The following is a 24,167-nucleotide window of genomic DNA, read 5'->3' on the forward strand; positions in this document are numbered from 1 at the left end:
AATTAACAAAGACGACTAAATAAAACCAGCTGGCCATGATGTTTAGCTTCGTAAAATTAAGGGCTGAATACTTAAAGAATATTCCAGGTTTTATACACAACTGATTTGGTTTGTTACTCACACTTCACAACAACGCAGTGGGCAAAATCAGCCAAAGTCTGTCTTTGGCTGCATGGGCATAACTGAGAATAAAATCTGAACTAAGATATCTGTATATCAAATCAAATCACATAAAAACAAAACAGGGATGTGATGCTGCGCCCATTAAAATCCATGGGAGTTTACCAAAATGTAATCCAAAATGTTCACAAATTGATGTTGTGCTGCTAGAAAACCAGCCTGTGGAGAATTCAATTACAGATACTGGATCAAACCATTTCTTGATGATGGAGATTTCTACTGAATTAACATTGAAGGGCCCGATCCTGAAAACCGTCAGCACTGGAAACCATGCTTGCTATCACATGGCATTCACCACTGCGCCTGGTATTAAGGGCGTGCAGGATTGGGCCCCAATTTAATCTGCTGTTGCTAGTTCAGTGAGGTCAGCACCTTGTCCTTTAGTTTCGGGTTGAACTTGGGAAACGGTCGTTTCTTCCAGAGCGGCCAGTTTAAAACACAGTTTTAGTTTTAGGAGTAATGGAGTTTGCGACTGTTGGAAGTCTAGGAGTCAGTGCATTCCAACCTCCTACGTCTAAATAAAGTCTCCAGTCCTGTGCACCTAGCTCATGTGAGAAGATACATTTGGATCGGATTGTTCTTCCACAATGCCGTTCATAGCTGCATGCAGTTATGTAAAAACACATACAGAAATGTAAATATTATAGGGTTTACTACTGTGAATAAAATCCTTAAATGTTTATCTGACTAACAGGCTAGGAAAAGTACATCTTATAAAAAAATGTGTGTGTGTGTGTGTGTGTGTGGAGGGAATTCTGTACTTTTGCCTTCCACCAGGGTTATTCTTATTTTTTTTATTGCTAATTTAATAAACACATGGTCTTATGAACCGAAGTATGATTGGATCAAACAAATCAATATTCAAATCAGTTACAGATTTTTGGAGTTTGAGCTAATGACACGCAGTTCTAAAAACCACACAACTGCGAATCTTAAGAAACTGATCAAAGGAAAGGCAACTAAGGCATTGAAAAGAACAATCCAGATGATCTCTGAAAATTTACCGCTTATGGAACAAAATTCAATATAGGTATTCAATGCATTAGCAGACCTGCTGCAAAATGGAAGTGACTGTTGCCTTTTTTTCTATGCCTATTGGATGAGTGATTTATCTCTTCTGTGCTTTAAACTCTCTGAAGAGTGAGCATGCATAGAGCGTTAAGGAGTCACTAGTGTGCTTTATGCATGAATGAGGCATTCTCAGTGGATATGGGTCATGCTAGTAGATGTACACAGGAAGATTATTTGACTCTAATTCATGCCACTTGATATAATGTGATAAAACATTTGACATGAGAGATAAGTTCCATTTTAATCGGATAGGATATCAGTGAAAGAAAGAGTGTGAATTATAAAGTAAGAAGAGGTTTCTAAGGGAAAGGTAATGTGAAGAAAGAAGGATATCAGGTAAAGAAAGCGTTTGATTGGGGTGGGGGGAAAGCCTTCCCTACACACTGTGGAAGCAAACGAGCAAGTAAACAAAGCATATAAGGTTATTAAAATTCTAGAGCCAGAAGACTGAAAAATGATATTGCTTAGAGGTGAAAGAAAAGAAAGTTTGAATGTAAGCTGTTTCACACAGTCACAGAAATCAATATATAAACAAAGATCCTATAAGTGACTGAAACACTAATGTTAAGTGCTTGCCATAAACATAAAACCTTCACTGTACAATAGCTACAAGGACGGAAAGTGTGTCACACAACAAAAGCAACAGAAACAGAGACAGGTATATCACTGAACATGCATTCATATTTAAAATAAACGGGGGCTGCTCGGCATCCAGGTCAATGTTCTCTTTTACAGGTTATCAATTCATTTGGTGCAGTGGGGAAAACAGAACAAAACTCCTGAAAAATCTGTGTCCTTTGGATTAGAGTAACCACTTTATTTTTCCCAAGGAGAACCTATTTTCGCTTCTACATCTGGTGTTAGACACCACGACACAGCCCTTCTGAAGTATGAAAATACAAATTTTATCAGCTATGATCTGGTCATTAAAAAAAAATATTAAAATGTAACACAGAGATTTCATTTAAGTTTTGAGTGCTGGGCAGTCAGGAACAATTAATTAACATACAAAAGACATGGTCTCCGACTAACACATCTGCCATAAAACTGGCTCGGATTTTAACGATAAGAACAGTGACCGTGATGTTCCTCTTACAGGCAGATTTCTCACAAACTTAACGTAGTAAGTGTAGGCTTAAAAGATGCTGTTATCTTACAAACCACACACATAAAGACCAGGACACAGTAGATCAGAGTACACAGTTAGAGCAGGCGGACAGCAGATAAGAGCCTTAGTCAGAGGGAAAGGAAAGTTTTTTTTTTTGGGGTGGGTAATCTATAACCAATCAATTGTCTCAAAATGTGACTTATCCTCCTGTCTTATTTTGTCACATTTTGGGGGAGTCTCCTGCTTGGTTTCCAAGGAGGAGAAGGCATTTACTTACATCAAATAACCTTTCTATATACATCTCCTCATTGACCTTATCACGCAAGACATCCTGAGAGTGGCGAACAAATGTCACATAGGCATCAGCAACATCCATCCCCGGCTTCTGCATGGAAGAAAAGAAGAGAGAGAAAGAAAAACATGAACATCTTCATATAAGACAGCTCCTTTATGTAGTCATGCTGCTTTTCCTTCTCCTCAAGCTCTCTTTTATCCTTAAATTGTTGCTCTGCACTTCACTCCCTGTTGATACCGATGGGTGCCAGAAACTGATATCAAGGCTTGTTGCTTTGTGTGCCGCAAAGCCAACGAGCCACTCTGCCTATGCGGCTTGTTCAGCACAAGATCATGTAAACACACTATCTCTCTTTCTTTCTTTGCCTAGAGGGAAGCCACTCAGATGAATAAAGCCTTTCCTTGACACACTGATGCCAGGAAGTTCTCTTGCTATGTTTGGTATTGTTGACCTAATTAGTGAAACAACACATCACGCTGTGGTTTTTCAGTGTCATCTTCTATATGCAAACCCTCCGTTATATGAAGTTAGAAAGCTAACACCCAGCGCTAGTCTCTTCTTTCTTCTCCTAAGGTGTGAGAATGTGCGTAGTAAGCAAAGAATATTTTATTATTCACATCAAAATAACATTTCTTTGTTGCTTAGAACTTAGATTTTAACTGAACACAGACTTATGTTTTAAAATAATGAAATAGTTAAATAATAAATCAGCCAATTCCCCGATATGTCTAAATCAGTGCTCCATTTGTAGGACACCTATGACTATAATTATGTCGGTCTGTATCTCCATATATATTCATTGGTTTTAAACTTTATTTTATAACTATATTAGATTTATGATAGGCAATGATACTTGTGATATTTTCTTTAAAGGAGATGGTAACTGAAGGATTGAGAGGGAGAAATATACTAAAAAACCCTTTCAGAGTTCACACAGCTTGATATGTTGAAATCAAACTTATCTCAAAGGAAACCCATTAAAATACTGTAACATAAGTCATTACAAGACCTGCCAGAAAATCTTAAATTTTCCTGGCACATTGTAAGTTTGTTAATAACGAGTGTCATTAGTTTTCATTACTGTGATTTACCTCAGATCACAAAGTATCGGTTCTCTATAAGACATGATTGTCAGCCACTGTAAATTGAAGTTAGTTAACACTTCTGTGTAATTTCCAGGGTGAAAATGAGGACCGTTTGGAAAGCAGTCGGAAGGTAGTTTTTTAATATACAGCAAACAATTATCAAGCAAAGGGCCAATGCTTGGCCCTTGGGATGCTAGTAACATTTCTTAACACCTACTGAAACAATGACAAGGTATTAATTTGAAAAACAATGAGGACAACACAGACGTGGCAGTAGTCAAGCGTTATACTTTGAAGCAATTTTCAGCACGTTGATTGCGCCCGTTTCATGGTGGCACTAAAAGTGTTGCAGGTTTTTTTTTATATAAAACAAGGAAGTTGCTGGAATTAGACTTAAGTGATGGCTTATCAGCCAATAACATGATAGCGTCTCTTTCCCCTAGAGAAGGAACCCATAATCAAATATGGTTTTCTCTGCACTTCACCTAGAGATACTGTGGCTCACTGCCTTCAATTTCCTAAAGTTGGCCTCCGATAAAGTTCTGGGAATTGCACAGAGGTTGATGCTGCTTTCGCTCACACTGGTGTAAAGGAAGACTAGCTCCATCTACGTTAATGGTGTTACATCAACATTAAACTCATGTGGGATTAGAATCCGGCCCATATTAACTAAATGATGGATTCGAGGCTTCAGGAAACATTGCGATACAAGTGGCAGCCGATATTAACCGAGAGCTCTGCTCAAACAAATCTGTCTTTCAGTTCGATATTGTTCTTTGACAATACAGTTCTGTTGTGTTACCTCATTTCACAAAAAACGTTAGCATGTATCAGCTAAACTTCCTCGGTTAAAGGGCTATTTTTAAGCTATTTCCTTATGCCTCCTGAATAGCTCAGTCCTCTCCACGTGATGCCAGCTTTGCTATACAATCGTATAAAACGAAAATGTGGTAAGAGGTGGTGTAGCTCTGATATTTCTTTTCCATTCTCTAGCTTGACTCCAACACTGGACTGTTTGAACTCTTGAAGGAGCATTTTGCATCTTAATTTTCTGATCTGGAGAGAGAAAGGCTCTTCACAGCTACTTTAATTACAAGTTGAAATGTGGAATCCAGCACCATTCTCTGTGGACAAATCTTACTCGGACCAGCGGTACAGGAATTCAAAATTAAAGCCTGGGGGACAGGGTGACAGGGGGGAATGGTAACAACAACTGTGGTGTATAACCAAGTTGCATTATACAGTGAATGATCTTAAAATTGAAATAAAATGGAGTCCAGGGAGCTGGGTATCACCACCAAATACGTGGTCATGGATGTGCACGAGTAAATGGATAGTTGCTGGTGGGGGGTAGACGTTTTATCAGAACCGGGTTGGAGTGCATTGTGCACACAGGAATGCCAAGAAACCTTTCACACTACATGACGCCATCGTTTATTTTGCACAGTCCCATCTGTTACAGGGAAAACTATTTTGGAAACGTTTGAGAGGGTTATATAATATTTTACGGGGACTCTTTGTTGTAACCCTCCACCACTGGCAGTCCAGCTGTGCAGGGCTCAGAGGGAACTCTCCGTCCATCTGAAATAGCTTTTCTGAATCAGAAGTCATGGCAGCTAAATATGCCTCAGTGACTTAGAAGCCTGGCCTTTTTTAAGCTCAGATACACCAAGCTCTTCCAAGGCTGCAAGTGACTGCGGAGAGGTGAAAGCTGCCCCTTTCCAATGTTATAAATGGCTCATTTCTGTCCCTCAAGGCCCATGAGATACCAAACTTTCAAGCCAGGATATCTGTCTGCAGAGAAAAACTCTTCCTTGCCTGGGACTGAATCTGGGAGGAAAATTCCACATTTGGGGGCAGGAGATGGAAACACATCCGCACACTGAGCTGGGGTTGGGATTCCCAGCTCCAAGAGACAGGCTCACCCTGGTTTGGATTGAGCTAGTGTGCTAAAATCAGCGCACGAGGCAGGAGGGGCTCGCTGCCCCATGGGCATGCCCAGCAGAGACTCTAGGTATGCACCTGGGGCAGCTAACCCTTCTCCCGCTTGCGTTGTCACAACTTCATTCTGTTTGGAGTGCGCTAGCTCGATCCAGGCTAGTGCAAGTATGTCTCCTCGATTTCCGTGCAGACATGCCCTCTGACAGGTTGTGTTTTGGAAAGTGGTTATGTGAAGTATTCAAGAAGCTTGGGATGTTAGGGTAAGTCCTGGGGCTATTGATGAATAGGCAGAGCACGGGTGACAAAGGCAAAGGTGCGTGATAAATGTATCACATTGTTCAGCAATTTATCACGAGTCTCACCTCTGCAGTAAGTGGTGTGTGTCACACACACTGAAGTAACCCTAGCTAGCTAATCTGGCAAGTTTTCAAGGCCACGTATGGATTTAATTAATTTCAGGGGAGTTACTCTCAATTTACACTGGTGTGACTGAGTGCAGAATTTGGACCCAATATATTTAAGTCTACTTGTTTTTATTTGAAAATACTCAGCACAAAGTCTGTATGTAACTGTAATCTTGTTCATCGGTAGTAATCCCTCATTCCAACTAGCATTCATATACTGCACTTAAACTCAATTTAGATGTAAATTTCTGGCAACTTAAGTGCTTTATCTAAGAACTTGAAGGGTTCTCTTCATTATGTGTCCAGAGCTAATCAGAGGAGCCAACGTATAATTTTTCTTTAACAACTGCAAACATGAACAAAATTTGGTTATTTTTAATTTTCATCCACACTGGTTCCCATAACCACATTGCTAACTTACCACCATTTCCCTAACGTTAATGAAAAGCCTTTTCTGAAAGAGTGAAATATGCCAGCAGTTAGAAGAATAAAAATACAGCAGGCTAGCAAGTGCATTAGACATGTTTTGGCCGAGCGCTAACATGTTCTGGACTTTTCTCTCCAAAATTACACTCTTTTATATGGGCAAGTTTCAATGGAAAAATAATTACAGAACACACACAAAAAATTAGAGAATGCACACTTACAATTTTTCTTTTTTGCAGTGACCAAAGTCCCTTGTGTAAATATGGTACCTATTTGATACCACGTGAAGCCCATTGGTTATGTATCCTGCCTCGTTGCAGGTCTCCATAGGATAAATATGTACTATTGACACCAGCTAATGCAGGTACTCCTTTCAGCTCACGTGTCAGAATCCTATGCTTATACAACACTGAAAATGCTGGGATCAGTAGCAGCTGACAACGTTACGTGACATGCAATAACCCAAAACAAAATGCAAATTATTAAGACAGAAGGCAATGTTTAAATCATGCTTACAGGGACATCCACGTATTTGGAAGCTGCCTTCACCTGAAAAGGAAAAAAAATAGACTTTAGACTAATGTTGATGTGTAATACAGTCAATATTCTCTAAAGATAACCTTAGTACAACTTGATGCTGATTGAAAAAACGATGCTAAAGTGATATAGTTCCTGTTTCAATGTATAAAATGTTAAAACAAAAAAAAACCCCAACCCCAAGAGAGGTGGCTCTGCTGTCGCTAAGGCACGAATTGCAGCAGATGATGGTGTGGGAGTTCTCCTTCTCCTTTTTCTCCATGAGCAGGGGAAGATGCAGGGATTCTGGAAAAGGCCAACAGAAATATATATGCTTTATTATTTCACTGGGGGCTTAATGCTGCCAGAGAGCCGGGTTGTTCTCATGAGAAAGTTGTTCTCAACTCTCATGCCATATGACTCAGATTTTAATATATGTGGCTAATGCAGCCCTTATCGTGGGGATCCTCATTTGCACAATGCCTAGGTAACCGAGGAGGTGGTGGCCACACAAGCGTAGCAGGGGTGTGGAGCTGGGGTGCACGCAGGAGTCCTGGAGGCTGGCAGGCTAAAGTGACTGGAAATAGGACAGGGGAACGTATTTTTGCAAACAGTTTTTGGGGGGAATGGATGGCTCAGGGGATGGGCAGTGGAATGAATGCAAACATTGCCCAGGATCGTGGTGGCCAAAAGTTGTTACCCCAGCGTGACAGTTTGGGGGCCTCTTTCCAGTTCACAGTAAACAACTCTCCACATCAAAAGGAAATCCAAGACCACAGGAGCCCTAGCTGGCAGATCCAGTGCAGTCAGCCAGGGCACCCAAATACTCTCAATAACACAGCCCTGAGGCGCCGGGAGACCTGCCCTGCTACTGCCTTTTGCACACAGACACAGGAGTTCAGGGCTGTCAGGCTGGGACTGAGCCCACTCAGTAGTTTAATGAAAGAAATAGTGGAAGAAACGAACAAACCCGCCACACACAACTTCAATTTGTTGAGCTCCCATTTCAACAGCTTCTGCCTCACAGCGTTTGCACTCAATTCCAGGAAAGAAGAAAAAATCAGAGGCAAAAACTCCATGTGACATATAACAATAATGTATCTTTCTATCGGAACTCACTTATCTTCAGTCTCTGTCTGCAGGGAGGACTTTTATCCTTTACTTTTATCCTTTACTTGGCTTTTTAAACCAGGTTACCTGACAAATGGCAGCGATGGCTTTTCCATTTGGAGGACATGATGCAAGAGTGAGCTCCCAAGCTTCTGAAAGTCAACGCCCATTTTATTCCACTCTGCTCTTGCTGCTGGAAAAAGGTGTCTGGGTGGGAGATTTTTTTCCTCCCCACCAACCGGTCCGGCCAGCGAAGGGGTTTACAGGGCAAGGCCATGGGTTGCAGAGCTTATATAGGTTGGGGACAGCCCTAAAAATGCTCTGATCAAGGGGCATTCTTGCCTTGCAGGATGCCAACAGTCCCTTTGATAATTTTCTCATGGTCTCCTCTTTAAAGATCACACAATGATAATATTGATAATCTGGAGGCTGTGGTATGTTTACAGATCTTTGGCAATTCTAAGACCCCCAACACTTGCTACTTCTCTGCTGCCCTTCATAACCCAATGTATAGGACTGTATGTTAGCCGGAGCTGGCAAAGGATACAGGAGGTCCATGAGTTTCAAGTTCAACTCTTCCAACTGAGCAATTCCCAGCTGGATAGAGAGACCTTCTTACAACGGAACCATAATATAGCCCATCTGGACGGCTCACAGCTGAGATCTTTCATGAAGCTTATGCTTTTAATTAGGAAAAGCTCACAGCTCACCATCCTTGTTTGGGTGGAAAAGCTCACCTGCTTTTAAATATTTCTTAAGCTACCATTAAAACAGCCTAAATATAACAAGCACACTGTTGCATCTTGGGATGAATAAATTGTGTGTCCTGAATGAGGGATGAATGTATGTGTGAGACAGAATGTGCAAGTGGGTGGGTGTATTTGTATGGAGTGTGCGGGGTGTGTGTGTGAGAATAATTAAGCAAAATGAGGCGATGCAAAAGACCAGAGTAGTGGTGACTGCCGAGGGAAACATTTCAAGTATTTCTAGCATTAAGACCCCCCCAAACTGGGCTGAAAGAACAGGGGAAGCCATCACGTGCTCCTGGATATTTTAAAAACTCTACCAGTGGGTCTGGAACGAGATGGGCACATTTATAAGGACACAAAAGGCCAGGACACTGGATCCCCGCCATACACTTGAAGGTTTAAATTTACGTTAGCTGTACCACGAGTCAATGGGCTCGATGCAGGATTACTGAGGGAAGGTTTCCGGCCTGCGGCACACAGCAGGTTGACTGGATGCACATAACGGTCCCTTCTGGCCTTAAAACAGATCAGTTTAGGAAGGACTAAAACTCATACAAATAAGGACAAGTCATGGAATTTCAGCACAAATACATGTTCCGATCTCTCTATGGCATTGCCATGGCCTGCCTCTCTCTGTAGCGTTGGAGCACTTCCCAGTCTTCAGAGAATTCATCCTCCCAACACCCTGCTGAGGTAGGGCCGTGCCACTCTCCCCCTCCTATAGGTGGTCAACTGATGAGCCGGCTCCCTGCCCCGCTGGCGGCACGGGAAGCTTTGCCATTGACTTGGACGGATGAAGGGTCCGACAGTTGGCGAGCCGCCCCAGGCCACACAGACTGTGTTTACACAGCCCAGCCCACGCAGCGAGCCCCTGAACCCGGGTCATCAGATTCGAGCTTGAGATACTGCGCTAAAAATAGCTGTGTAGACACTGTGGACTGGGCTGGAGCCTGGACTCTGAAGCCTAGGGATGGCTTTATGAGCCCCAGCTGCACCACAGCGATTTTTATTGCAGTAGTGCTAGCCTGACTCTGGGAACCACCTCCACAGGGAATTGAACCTGTTCTCGTAAATCCCGGGCCAGCACCTAATCACAGGACCATCTTGTCTCCCCAAGGAAAGAAGTAACCAGAATAATCCAATCTTCCTTCCACTAACTCCCCTCCACCCACAAAAAGCTCAGTCTCTCTCTCTCTCTCTCTATTTTTTTTAAAACAAAGTGAATAACTACTTGTTTTTCTTTAAAGTGAGACTTGGCTACGTTTAGTGACGTTTCCAAACAGCCAGACGCTGTGTTGATTTTTTCACTAGGCTGCCGTTGTTTCATGACTTCCCCATGAAATGTCTCCGTTTACCATAAAAATTTGTGAAGAACAAAGATAAGATCTTTTGCATCTCTCCCCTGGGTAACATACGCCTTTTCGTTTTAATGAATGCCATCGTAATTCTTTGCTGTTCAATGAAAGAGGCCATCCAGATTAAACAGAACCCCAGCAGCTGTCATTGCTTGTGACTCAGTGGAACTTCACAGACAGACACCCATCGAACGGCTGGACCGCCGATACTGAGAAACAGTCAATGGTAAAAGAAACCCCAAAACCAAAACCCAACGTCTGGTCAAATTTAGAAAGGTATTTTTGTTTTGAAGCTCTTTATAATGAGATGGCTAGTGAGAACTTTATTAGACAACAGATGCATTCATTTAATATTGAATTTCAAGGCAAGAATTGAAAATAAGGATTTCCTACTAGGTGATAAAACTGTCTGTCATAAGATTCCCAAGCACATGTCATTTCTGGGACTGGAAAACATGTGATGGAAGAAGTTGGTGGAGGGGGAGGAAGATGAATGCTTTCTAGAATTGAAATGCATGGACCATAGTACGTTGTTTTATTTGTTCGCAGAGGGAAAAGGTGGGAGGCAGCGCTACCCTGCTGTAACGAGAGACAGCTTCTCTACGTATCATTGCAGAGACGGAAGACAGAAAATGATGCTATTACAGCAGGAAACTGTGCTGCTCAGCAGAGTCTTTTGGGATGCAGGAACCGACGGGACTGGGACACCTGTCAGCCGCGACTTACTGCTCTCTACTTCCCTTCAAGGCCCTGGGGCGGGAGGTGCTTTCCCAACGCGACACAGGCACCTTCCCTCAGTCCTGCAAGGTGCTGAGTGCCCCAGGGAAGCCAGTGGGAGGCAAAGGAGCTCAGGTCAGTGCAGGAGCACTCAGTGCCGTGTGCAACAGGGCCTCCGACACAGCAGAGGTGGCAGAAAGCCGTTTCCTGCCCCACCTCTCCCTGCTGTCAGAGACCCGCTGCCGCTGCTCTGCGCTGGGGCTCTCTGCTAAGAGCATCCAGCTCCTCCACCCTCCTTATTGAGGTCTGGCCTCTGGGGGTTTCCCCTGGTTTGCTGCTTTCCACTCCTTGGCCACGGCTGCCAGGGGAATCACGCTCGATTTGGGGAATTTGCCCTCCTGGCCAGATCATTCTCTTGTCCTCTCGCCCACTCGACGTGGTACAACTGAGCAGTGTCCGGGAAGGCTTTGCTGAGGCTGACCACGTTCCTCAGCTTCCTCTTGGATACAACTTTCCCCTTCCTCTTAAAAGCTGTGCTTGGCCATTCTTGCAGCTGACCAGTGGTCGGGGGATCTCCCCTGCACCGATAATCTTCCTACAGACGTCCCTCCTTGCCCACAGCACCCGTGCCCACTTCCCCATCAGCTGATCAGCCTGAGCCATCATCCACCTGCTAGGTCACTGTGACTCAACTTCTGTCTCTCCTGCTATTGCAGCCCAACTTGCTCTCTGTTCTGCCCTAGCCTCAATATTATTATTATCTTCAGCCAGCAAAGGCTTGTGTTATTTCCAGCGGGGTGTCTCTGTCCACTGGTGTGGTCGGAGTTGCCACCCTGCATGGGGGCAGGTCAGGGGTGTTAACTGGATTATGAGGTCATTTGCCCAGGCAGCTGGAGGCTCGGTGCTGAAGCATGGTCCATGGCTGCCCCAGACGCTTTTGTCCAGACAGCACGCGTCTCTTGGATGTCAAAGCAGATGCATTCACTGTGGACATCTCCAGGCGGACTGAGAACTGATTGCACTGTTACAGATAGGGTACGCCAGCTAACCATAAAGCTAGTGACATCCATGGCAGTGGGGACAGGCTCACGGGACAATAAGTGTATTGAGCGGTGCTGGCTGGTTTGTGCAAACCCAAAGACGGTGGGAGTTGGGGTTTCGCCATTTCCCTATAAACCGCATCAACCCTCCTTCAAAGTGCCAGGGGGTTGGCTTTGAGAGGAGACCCGAGCTCTCATGTGACAGTCGGTGGTTTCTTCATGCAGCAACCTGCACAGGGGTTGAAGCAGGCAGGTTAAGTAAGGTTTGGTTTTCGAACATCGAAAATAGGGAAGGTTGGTGACAGCTGGGGGGTGGCCATTGCCTTCTCCCCTTCCACAGCCACCAGGACAGATTGCCTTCCACGTAGCGTTCCACGGTTTAATCAAACCGCAGCCACTTGGCCGAAATCCAAACATCCATCCGCCTCCCATTGCCCTTCACAATTCAGACAGGGAGATAGGGTTTCCATTCATACAGCACTAGAAGGGAGCAACCCAAGTCAAACCGTTCAGTGTAAACAGTATGATGTGGTGTGAGAGATGCAGCTTCCATCAAAGAACAGCTTGGATGCACAGAGAAGGAAGAACTGCACATTACACTGTCTACCCAGGCTGATGCTGGCACTTCCGATGCCTGAAAAGCTGCCGCCTCCACAACCTCTGCTGTTGGCACAGGAGTGCACTCAGAATCTTCCCTAAGACACACTAAGATGAAGGAAGCCAGCCAGCCTCAGCTCTCCACCCCTCTCTGCAAGAGAGGAACTCCCAGCGAAAATGAACACTAGCTGTTGTTTTAATGACACTGGAGTGTTAAAGGAAATTCTGGGCCAGTGAGAGGGAAGCAACGGAACAAGGAAACATGGGACAAAGAACCACCAAAACACAAAGAAAGGGGCAGGGGGATTAATCTCATGGAGTAAAACAAAGGAGAATGGAGAAGGCAGGCATATCTGAGTTTGCAGGGACAGTCAGTTTGTGATGACTCAACTGCAAGATATTGCTGAAGACCACTTCATGACAACCGCAACTCTACGGTCCCACCACGGTCAGTGACACCGAGGGTGCTGTGCGGGTGACAATGAGATGAGTTGGAGATGCACGTGGTCGCGCTTCTTCTAAAATTCCCAGAAATTTAAGATGATAGAGTACAAATCCTTGGCTAGGGAAATCTGGCCGAGACATGAAATTCATACTGAAATGATTTCATAAAGGTCTGTGGAATGAGAGGTCAGACCACTGCTATTAAGTCATTGGGTGGGCTCTACATTTAAGAATATCGATAATGCACTCCTGCCCACTCTCAGTTGAATAATTAGTGGATGCACGATACAGAGGCTTTAGGTATGTTTGTAACGGGGCCTGATGGGCCAAATTTTCAAAGCAGTTTCCAAAACACATTCATAGAATTATTCATGCAGATAGGTGCAAAAGAGATATTTGCGCACCAGTTTGTGAATAGAAATAGAAAGATAGAAATGTAGGGCTGGAAAAGATCTCAAGAGTTTCTCTAGTCAAAAAACAACCACCTGTTTTGGAGCCCAGATGAAAAGTTTTACGCTTGCAAATGGATGTCCTTGCAAATTGTACAGGGTCTATTTTCAAACTAGCCCTTGTGTGTCTTTCCTCTGCAGTTATCAAAAGAAATGCATAATACAGCTTGGCACAGGTAAGTCCTAATTGCTAACAAGACAAGGTCTGTAAACTAATCATGCAAGAAGACCATCCACATCCATTCTGCTGCCAGCAAATCCATCAATGTTACAGGCCAATGTTCAGTGGGAGGACCAGTGTTTTAGCTCTGCCATGTTATTGAGAAATGAAACGTGGCTTCTGAGGCTTGGTGCAGTGTGCGGAGAATTTATATCCCCGGGCCATTATTTTCCCATCGTCTCTTCTTTCAGAGGCAATATGGGATTGTCCAAGTTTCATATGATTTTGCTTCTTCAAATGTGCAGCCCACAGCTGCTAATGCTGATAAGGTTTGAAACATAGATGTAAGGCAAGAAGTTCACGATAACCCTTCTTTTTGACTACAAAGTTAGATTAAATGGTGCAATAAATGCTGCTCAGAAGAGTAGCTCCAACACCGAACGTGTGGAAGGACGGAGTGCTGATGTTGTGGTAACGCTGCAGGGCTGCTGTGCTGTTGCAGCTGCTCAGTGCTCCTGCCCTTGGAGCTCCGGTGTTATTAGCTCTAGCCGAGCGCGTAGCCGGCTAATTTAGCAGACCGCGATGTTACTCACAGAGGAAGACCGCAGGCACAGTTCGTTGACAGAGGCATTCGGCCAGGTTTATTGCTTTTAAGGGACAGTCCTAACGACTCGCATAACCTGCATGAGTACATTAACACGTGAGTGCCCGGTGGCAAGGAGCAGCGGGAGTCTCTGCTGTCCCCTTGGCCATACAAAGGGCAAAGGTGAGGTACCCTGACATTTGTAGACTGAGACAAACTGACATACCACCCTATGAGTTTCATGACAGCCGTTTGTTACCTCGCCTTTTACCTTGTTTCTGATTTTTGCACAAAACATGTTTATTCATTATTCTGTCAAACCATCTCATCTTGTACTAGCCTTCTGGAATATGTTCATGTAAATATCTAGTGCCTAGAACTTCTTAGGAGTGCCTCTGTTTTAGCAACACTGGCAGCTACTTTGCCAAATTCATGTCCTGGACAATGAACTTATAAGCATCTGCTTTAATCATAGTATCATAGAAGGTTAGGGTTGGAAGGGACCTCAGGAGGTCATCTGGTCCAAACCTCTGCTCAAAGCAGGACCAACCCCAACTAAACCATCCCAGTCAGGCCTTTGTCAAGCCAGGCCTTAAAAACCTCTAAGGATGGAGATTCCACCAGCTCCCTAGGTAACCCATTCCAGTGCTTCACCACCCTCCAAGTGAAAAAGTTTTTCCTAATATCCAACTTAAACTTCCCCCACTGCAACTTGAGACCATTGCTCCTTGTTTTGTCATCTGCCACCACTGAGAACAGCCTAGCTCCATCCTCCCTGGAACCCCTTTTCAGATAGTTAAAGGCTGCTATCAAATCCCCCCTCACTCTTCTCTTCTGCAGACTAAATACTAAATTAATACATGGCCTGACTTTGGTTCACAGCCTCTAGTTCAGGCTTCAGGACCTGCCCCAGGCCTGGTGCTCCAGGCACCCTCTTTCTACCACAGTATGGTATCTGGATCTCTTTTAACTTTATGGCTGCATGGTGACACACAGTTATCAGCTATTTACATTAAGCTCTGTGTGTATGTAGCAAGATGTTTGAGCTCTTATAGTGTTAAAATACCATAGAAAGGGAGGGCTATTGCCAAAATAATCTATTCGAAGACCCGAATGAGTTTACAATACAAAATAGGAAAACACATCAATAAAAACCCAAAAGAAACAGATTTTCTCTACTCACGGTAAATGACAAGAAAGAAGAAAACAATGTCCCTTCGTCGTATCTGGACAGCTTGGCCAGGACTCCTTCTAGAATGGTGACAAACTATAGGAAAAGGAAAATACTTCAATCACTTATAAACACAGAGGAGGAGATTCTGATCTGATCTGCAATGGGTTAAATCAGGATTACCGCCAAGGAAATCAAGGTTTATGATTATGTAAGTGAGGGCAGGACCAAACTCAGATATCACCCGCTCTCAAAATTCGGAACGATGTCTTGCAAAGAATTTATGCAGGGAATGAATGGCGCACTCTTTTTTTTGGCCCTACCCAGCTTACCGCTAACAATACAAATCACCCATTCAGCATTGCCAGGCGGTATTGGTTACCATGTCTCCCCTCTGGGAAATGTTGGAGACCATGTGCTCCCTCGAGCGGGAGCCAATGAACTCCCTCTCCTAAGAGGGAAGGTCAGACGGCTCAAGTTCCCAGTGAGAGGTGTCAAGGAGGTGCCTGCTGGTCTGTCTTGCAGGAGACTCAGACTGGCATACGTTGAGAGACTACATTTAAAGGTCTCCACACTGAGTAACAGTGATGGCTGACATCTGGGTTGCAATATTGTTCTCAGTTTGAAGCTAGAGAACAAGCAGTTTGGACATCTACCCTACCTACCGATGTATCTTGCACTTATCGCCATGCTATCTCAGAGCTGAGAGATGAGCACATCTAAATGCAAGCATCTAAAATATCAGACCACTCTCATACAAAATCAATTTCCATACAATCAAACATGACTTTTGGGAATGTGTTTCTTGGTGCCAGAATGTCATGGACAGCCCCAACCAAGATCAGGTCCCTCTGGTGCTAGGAGCTGTACATGCACATAGAGTCCCATGACTTAAATAGACATTTTGGAATATGTTTCCTGGTACCATAACATCATGGACCAACTTGTAAATGAGCCTCAACCTAGCTCTTAAAACAAGAACACAATTTTATGAGCACAACTTTTTGCATGTGTTTGGTGTGTCAATCCTTCTATCGGTATTTAATAGCGCCCCCCTAGTGAGTGCAGTTTGTGTGCATGATGCGGGTGTCTGTGCACATAAGATGGAGGACATAAATCCATAGATGCTTCTGTAAAATTTTTTATTTTTTTGGCCCCATTTGTCAATCCTGCTCAACAGTGTAAGGTATCTCAGGCAATTCCCAATCATCAGAGAGTCATGATGAAAGGAATGAACGATGCATGATCTTTCCCATGAGAAACAATAAGCCAATTCAACTTCTTAATGTGTCACATTTTAATGGAAATGCACATATAAAAAAAGTGATGTTAACAGTGAATCATTTCACCTGAAGCCGAAGGTTACCTTTGCAACTAAGAGTGTTATCATTTCTTTGACGGTTTCTTCAATTAGTTCATCTATTTTTGAATGGTACTGGTGCTAAGAAAAAAAAGAGAAAAGGCAGAGGTAAATATTAGCATTGATCCAAGTGACGGCACTATGATTATTAGCCTTTTCCCTCGGTAAACAGAATTTGTAATAATATCAGCTAAGAAACAAGCCGTTTATTACCCTGTGCTCCACTGATGTGGAGTGTAATTACTTACATTTATACAGGACTTTTAATTCAAGAGAATCTGATCGTACTTTCAAAGCATGGGCAAACCCCTGAAGTTTGCATACAGCTCCACTGACACCAATAGGAGCTAAATGCATGTGTCAGAGAGGGGACTTTGGCCCTTAGATCCTGTGTGTAATAATAATAATACGTAGTGGTTCTAGGGCTGTAGTTTCTTTCTTCAACGTTAACGAATTCATTTTATAAAGGAATAACTTAACGGCCTGTTGAAACGCAGCCACCAACGGGATAAAACGGGGCAACTCTCACCGGGCACAGCCAAGTCCCCTCGGAGCTGAGGAAAGGCAGTGCAGAAAGAACAGTAAGGGTGACGTTTTATGCACGTGGAATATCCCGAACCATTTGAGGAATGCCGCTGCACTTGTGAAATGTGCTCTTGAATCTGTTGGGCTCCGTTTCAGCAAAGCACTTAGGGTGTATCTATACGAGCCGCCCAGCCTGGGTCCAGAGACTCGCGCTAGTGGGGCTTTGTGTTAGCACGCTACAAAATAGCTGTGCAGATGTTGCTTTGACATTGCAGCTCAGGCTGGAGCTTGGGCTCGGAAGCCAGGGGGTGCCCGAGGCGCAATGTCTACACTGCTATTTCCAATGCGCTAACGCAAGCGCCGCTCATGCAAGAGAGCGGAGGCGGGCTGGGAGACTCACTCCCAGATGCAATGGAGACATACCCTTTAGCACGTGTCCAAGTTCAGTGGCACTGAAGCACGTGCTTAAAGTTAAGCACTTGTTTAAATGCTTGTTGAATTGATGCCTTTATGATCATAACGTAATAAAGAGGCGTGTTTCGTCTCACGCACCTCCGCCAGCACAGTGCCCTCTGCTGCCAGAACCATTCTGGCCCACTGGTTCCACGTGGGCGCACAGGAAAGAGCGCCACCTACTGATTTACTGATACCACTTCTTGCAGTTCCTAGGTTTTTCCACGACACCTTCTGTCCGATTACCAACCGGACCAAACCTCACTTAGCTTTTGAGCTCTGATGCAATCACAGTCCATGGTCGTCTGGCTATAATAGACTCTGAACCATTTTTCAGCTAATTTAGAAAAACTTGCTTCAGTTGGAGGATTTTAATTACCAAAAACCTCACAGCATATTCTTAGTTTCAGTGAACTGAAAAATATATATTTTCCAAAAGAAAACATTTGGTTTTTAAATAAAAAAATTAAAGCATTGATCTTAGTCACTATATTAATTGACACTTGTTTACACTGATATTGTTTTAAAATGTTAACATCAAATTACATCGAAAGAGACAAATCTGCTATTAATGCCAATCACTCTTTGGGAAAACAAGGACCATGAGGGCAATTGAAAGTGTTACAAACTGGTCCCTTAACATTTACTAGGTAATTTCTATCAGTTTCTATCTTTTTCTTTTGCAGTAAAACAATAACATATTATTACAGGAACTTAGAAAAAATAAAAAAAAAAGTATGACACACTTACCCACTCTTTAGCAAACTTTCAGATGATTGAGGATAGAAATTAAGAGGAAGGTGCAGAAGACAGGAAAAAGAACACATGAAGATAAACAATAAATCAAATAAAATTTTCAAAAAAAAATGGAACCTATTCAACAGGGCCATGAAAAAAGCAGCAGCTTGCACAGAAACAATAAGCAACGGAAAACGAAACATGAATAGAAATCCTTTTAGCTGAAATAGCAGAGATTGCTATCTGTAATATTTACAGGAGGCAAAAAGGAGCGGAGTGGGAGAGTGATTTTACACAGAACACATGCTGTAAGTCTCCAATGATGGACAGCAACAACATGTGCGCTATCTACAGCTGAGTTTCAATGTAGGTGGACCTGGATTAAGGACTGGACTCGAGATTATTGGTCCTGGCACTAGATGAGGCCAGATGTGTCGTGTGGTGCAGCCCCTGACCTCCAAAATCTAGCACCCCTCACAAGCCAGATTAAGAAGTAACGTCCTAAACATTTGGCTGAACCTTGTGGACAGACTAAGTAAAGACGAGTGCCCCAAATACCAGGGTGGGGTGCGCCCAGTTTCATAGGATGGGTCGATTTCAAGGGAAAAGCTATTTTCGTATAAATAAACAAAGGAAAAAGTTGCCTCCTGAAGAATTTTTGTTTCAATGTCCTGCTTTGTAGGTCAAAAAATCTGTATCAACGCTTTATAGTAACCATGGTTACATGACATAAATATTCTTGCATATGCAGCTACATTTACTCATCAGAACCTATTTGGCAGTACTTTGAAATCTGGAGACCTCACACCAATCAGAGAGGCAGCTGCAATGCTGAGCTCAGGGGCACCCCCCAGAGGAGCTGGGTTGAATCCAGAGGGCTCATCCCCCATGTGGGGTCAGGACCTGTATGAAGAGATGGCGACAAGGGATGGAATTCTGCATGTATCTGGAGAGGTGGCGTTTCCTCCACCTTCTCCTCTCTCTGACTGCATCTGCTGTCTGTTGGGAAGTCCTGGAAACAGAGCAGAAGGCATTTGTGGAATGTGACAACTCCCGCATGGGAGGGAGAAGGAGAGATTGAGCAGGGATTATGTGGTGCGGAGAAGGCAGTGAGAAGATGATGAAGCTGGGAAGAGGGGCTGCGGGTCTGCTGGAGCACAGTAACAGTGTGAGTGGGAAGTCTGACTGGGCACTGGTGCTCGAGACTGGGGGAAGGTAAGGCAGTGAGTGGTGTCAGGTCTCGTCTGAGCAGGGGCTAGCGGCTGTCTGGGAGAAGTGCTGCCATCAATAAGCGATGGCCGTACAGGCCATAGGCAGAAACGGATAAGTCCTTTCCTTGCTTGTCAGAGCATTCCCCTTGTTTGCGATCTTCAGCATTACGATTCCTACTCAGCTTCATTTTGGGGGTGGAGACTCGTCCACTTCCGCTGCGTCCCTCCTCCTGCGGTGTAAGTTTCTCTGTCTCTTTCCTGCTGGAACTTACACTTCCCTGGAACTTTCCTGCTGCAACTTACACTTACGCTGCCAGGGGTGGCATGCCACGGACGGAAGACGTGGGGCAGGTCGTGCTTTCAGCACACCCTAGTGGAAGCAGCCTGGAGGAAATAATCCTTCTGGGTATGTTTGTGCTACCAACTAAGCGCAGGACAACGAAGCTCGCGACAGATGTCCTGCACAGTTACAGAGCTATGTAATGTGGGGTTAATTCTGAAGAGCATCGCCACTAATTTAGGAGTGTGATGGTGGGAATACCTAACTCAACTCCGGTGTGTGCACAGAAAGTGGGGTTACCTGGGCAAATGCAAAGCAGGGCTGGTCACGTGTGTGCTGGAGCTCACCAACGGACAAGCTGGGTGTGCACAGAAGTGCACACGTGCTTTTGGAAAGGTGGCCCATTGTACATGGAGACGAACTGAGTTTAAATCAAAGTTCCATCAGCTCCATTTTAGGTCTTCATAGTAGCCCCAAAGACTTGCTTAATTTGCCTCGTTAGCATATTGTTTTAATGAAGGAGTTTAGGTTGCTGGAGGTGGGGGGAGGTGGGGGTGAGGCTTGTTGCTGTTCATTGTCTTTGGATAAATTATGGGTTTTAACTAAAAGAGTAGCTAGGTGTGTGTAAAATAATACAGCGTGAATTGTACTGGCAAAGATATTTTCAATTAGAAGCTTGTTTACAAAGCAAGCAAGAAGGGCACTGAGAGCATCAGCATGCAGCACGCGAGGATGGAAGACGTTGGAAGAGGCGCCCTGTACAGCAGAACGCCCACCATGACTGCTGTCTCGAAGGGCCATGGCCCTCCCACAGCCGTTGCCCAGTGGTGGAGGCTGCTTCTCCTTCTGAACACAGGAGGCCAAATTCAGAGCTGGCGTCAGTAAGTGGAACGCCACAGGAGCCAGATCTTAACACTTGGTCAGTATTTGGCCCGCTAGGTTTTGGGGCCAAACTCCTGCTGTTTGTCAAACTCTTGACCAGAGCTGCCCCACTCCTCGGCCATGGCCAGCACACGCCAGCGCGGCTCAGGAGAGGAAAATGCTTTAAGCCACCTTGGCCCTCCTCTGCTTCTGGGGATGCTGTACTCCTGGCTGGTCTCCTGCTGTAAGCCTGCCCAAGGGAACATGATGGCAGCTGGGAAGCACAAAGAGCCTTTGGCCATGGTATCATTCCCCTGGCCAGGCTTCCTAGGCTGGCTTCAGGGAAGGGTGTGTATAGGAGGCTCTATGCCACCAGGGGATCCGTCCCTCTGGTGTTTGTCCCATGGCAGACTAGATTGGATTTCAGGCTGCTTTGTGCATTTCTGAGAAACCTGGCAACGGGTTGGAAAACATCACCAGCTGAATTCTGTGCATGTAATATACTGACCTGCCTCTACTGCCAAAGCTATTGTGTTACCTTTACCTACTGAAGATTGCAATCCTGAGACTGAAGATGACATGCATTTGACACTCCCCCTTGTAATAATTGCCCCACTTGGAAAAGGCTGTGTTACAAATCTGGCACAAAAGGTTTTCTAAGAAAAGGCTTCTTTTGCAGAAGTCTGTCTCATATTCTACAGATTTCTTATGAGAATGCATGTGGTTTGAGGTGAAATAATTAATCTCCTTCATTCGATGTAACAAAAACTTTTGAGAGAGTTAATCATCATTTGCTATTAGAAAAACTAATAAAATTCACAATCCCTACACTAAAATTACTCAACTTGACTTCACGTGATGCATATTTTGCCTTGTCATGTAACAGATTGTGTGTATGTTGTATTTCTGTTAGGACCATCTGACCTTGGATACTAAATAAAAACATACTAGACCAACTGAGAAACATTTAATACATAAATTTATACCCATTCATGTATTAAAAATTCAGAGGAAAAATAAATATTTAAGATGATAAAGTATGTTTACCAAATGTTTTAACAGCTGCCTTTAGATATAAGGACATGGAAATGAGATGATGAGTATGTACTCAGTAGACTAATAATACTTTTAAAATACATCAAACAATTCACGTCTGTTAATGCAAAGTGAACACATTATAAGATAGTCTTAAAAGAAAGGGCTTGTCGCTAAAAATGCTAAAAGTTAGGTCAAATCAAAGCTCGAAACAGAGTCTCTCTGTACCAGCATGCAGCGCTGACTGTGATAAAAACCGATGTTATGTTTCCAAGCAAGATCTGCTTTGACTAAAGTTGGGCAAACTAGGATATGTGAACAATTTATTTGACATTTTTACCCTTTTTGTTGTTCATGAATGGCCTTGCCAACAGATCACAATTTTTATGAACTTATTTGCTGTTCGTTGTTGGGTGAATAGATTTGACATACCCATTTGAATGTAAGGGTTACTCAAGCTGTTCATGGAGTGAAATTCACCCGTGTGCAGGAGTTCAGCACATAGCCTTTGAACCACTTAAAGCCCTGTTTTGAGGAGGTAAGCTAGACTTAAGTGATACACAAACCTTATACGACCATCAGCATTGGGGTGAACTTCACCCACAGTGAGTTATAAAGGGGTATGAGGAGGCCAAATTGATATCTGGTTCTGATTTGGTGCTTAGATGTTTTTTGTCTATTTGATGACAGTCTTTATCTTGATCTTAGAATTGGAATGGAATAGCTGGAGTGGTATTTCTGAATACAATAATTCTCTCTCTCTCATATTTTAACCTTTATCAACCTTTTTTAATCCTCCAAGCATAGGTGTTTTAACCCAGTGGTTAATACAATTTCAAGAGGAGGGGAGGAAGCCAAAAAACGGAGTGGTATGACCAGTGAAGGATGAGATGAGGGTAGGAATATTCATTAAAAACAAGAAAAGCAAAAGAAGGGTGTATGGAATATTGCAGCCCTAAACAGTAACTTATGCACCGATAATTTACATCTGATTTACATGTCTATTAGTTTAGCTATTTGTTAAAAACATCATCCCACAGCAACTGCTATTTCACACAATAGTTATGCTATCTCCAAGTTACTATACCAAATACCTTCTTAAAGAAGCACACACAGATTTCCTGAGACTTATGCTCACTTTTGGTGCAACTGAGAACAGTTAAGTGGCTAAGTGGGTTGAACGTAGGGTTTCAATCGCTGAATATCTTATATTTGTCTCAGCCAAATGCTAAATGGGTCTGGTGGCCTGAGTTGTGCACTTGCTACAACTGACACATATAGCCCAAAGGGAACTACAGGATTGAAGGATGTGTTAGGAAATATACACAACTCCTGTCAACACAACTTCTGGATTTAGCCAATGCTATCAGATCCTTGCGTTATTGGGTAGTAAACTCTGACAATTTTTATTAAGATAACTAGCTACCCCTGTAGTATCCCAAGTATGGGGGAGTCGCTTGTTCTCAGAAATGTCACTCCTCCTCATAATTTAATTCACTGAGGTTTAGTGCCTGATTTGCAGTGTGTCGGAAAATAGATGAAGGTATTAGCATTGCAACCCTCATCCTCCTGTCTGATAGGAAGGAGCCAACATGGCTGTTGTGGGGTTGGAGAACTGGGGGATGAAAGAAGAGATGGAGAGGAAGAGTGAAGAAACAATGGGGAGTGGAAATGTTGTGATTCTACCAACCAGTCTAATATTCATGCCTTGGGCTGTTGAGAGTCCATTTAGTATGAGCCCTAAATAGGACTGGGGACAGAAACTCAACAATCAGAAGCTTGAAAACCCTCTTCCCCCCAAAGAGAATATCAGAAACAAAATGTTATAACCAAAAACAAACAAACAAACAAACAATATAAAAGACAACGGGCCTGACTCAAAGCCAAGACTCCCACTGAATCCAATGAGCTTTGGGTCGGACCCATAAAGAGGAATATAGATCAGAATGATATAAATAATTAAAAAGGACAAACAACTTGCAATGATATATTATAAATTCTGAACATGTAAAGCTATAGTGGAAGATCTTATCTAGGACACGCCCATTGGCAACAAGATAGGAGATCCAAGCAATATTTCTGAATTGATTCTAGCCTGGTATATGAATATTTGACTTGATTTAAAGCCATTGGAGAACAATGATCGTGATGATGCATTTAATCTAGCCCAATTTAGCATGTTTTTCTCCTTTTAATATTAAATATGAAAATTTCAAGCTGCAACAATGTCTTTACAAGAAACAAAACAGATCAGCAAGTGATTAAAACTGGATTGTTTTTGAAATCTTGAGTCATTAAGAACC

General features: G+C 43.5%; 1 protein-coding gene across 7 annotated transcripts in view; it reads right to left on the reverse strand.

The window, feature by feature from the left end:
* The window catches only part of CADPS (calcium dependent secretion activator), a 332,826-nt gene that overhangs the window by 28,133 nt on the left and 280,526 nt on the right, over positions 1–24,167 (reverse strand). For all 7 annotated transcript variants that reach the window (XM_067541603.1, XM_067541583.1, XM_067541594.1 and 4 more), the window contains 4 exons: positions 16,768–16,842; positions 15,414–15,497; positions 7,027–7,059; positions 2,637–2,744 (listed from right to left, as the gene is read on the reverse strand). In XM_067541603.1, the coding sequence (XP_067397704.1) occupies positions 2,637–2,744; positions 7,027–7,059; positions 15,414–15,497; positions 16,768–16,842 (300 nt within the window). The remainder of the gene's footprint in view (positions 1–2,636; positions 2,745–7,026; positions 7,060–15,413; positions 15,498–16,767; positions 16,843–24,167) is intronic.

The sequence above is a fragment of the Emydura macquarii genome, unplaced genomic scaffold (assembly GCF_026122565.2).
Source record: "Emydura macquarii macquarii isolate MOO-44397 ecotype Brisbane River unplaced genomic scaffold, CSIRO-AGI_Emac_v2 contig_71, whole genome shotgun sequence".
Lineage (NCBI taxonomy): Eukaryota > Metazoa > Chordata > Testudines > Chelidae > Emydura > Emydura macquarii.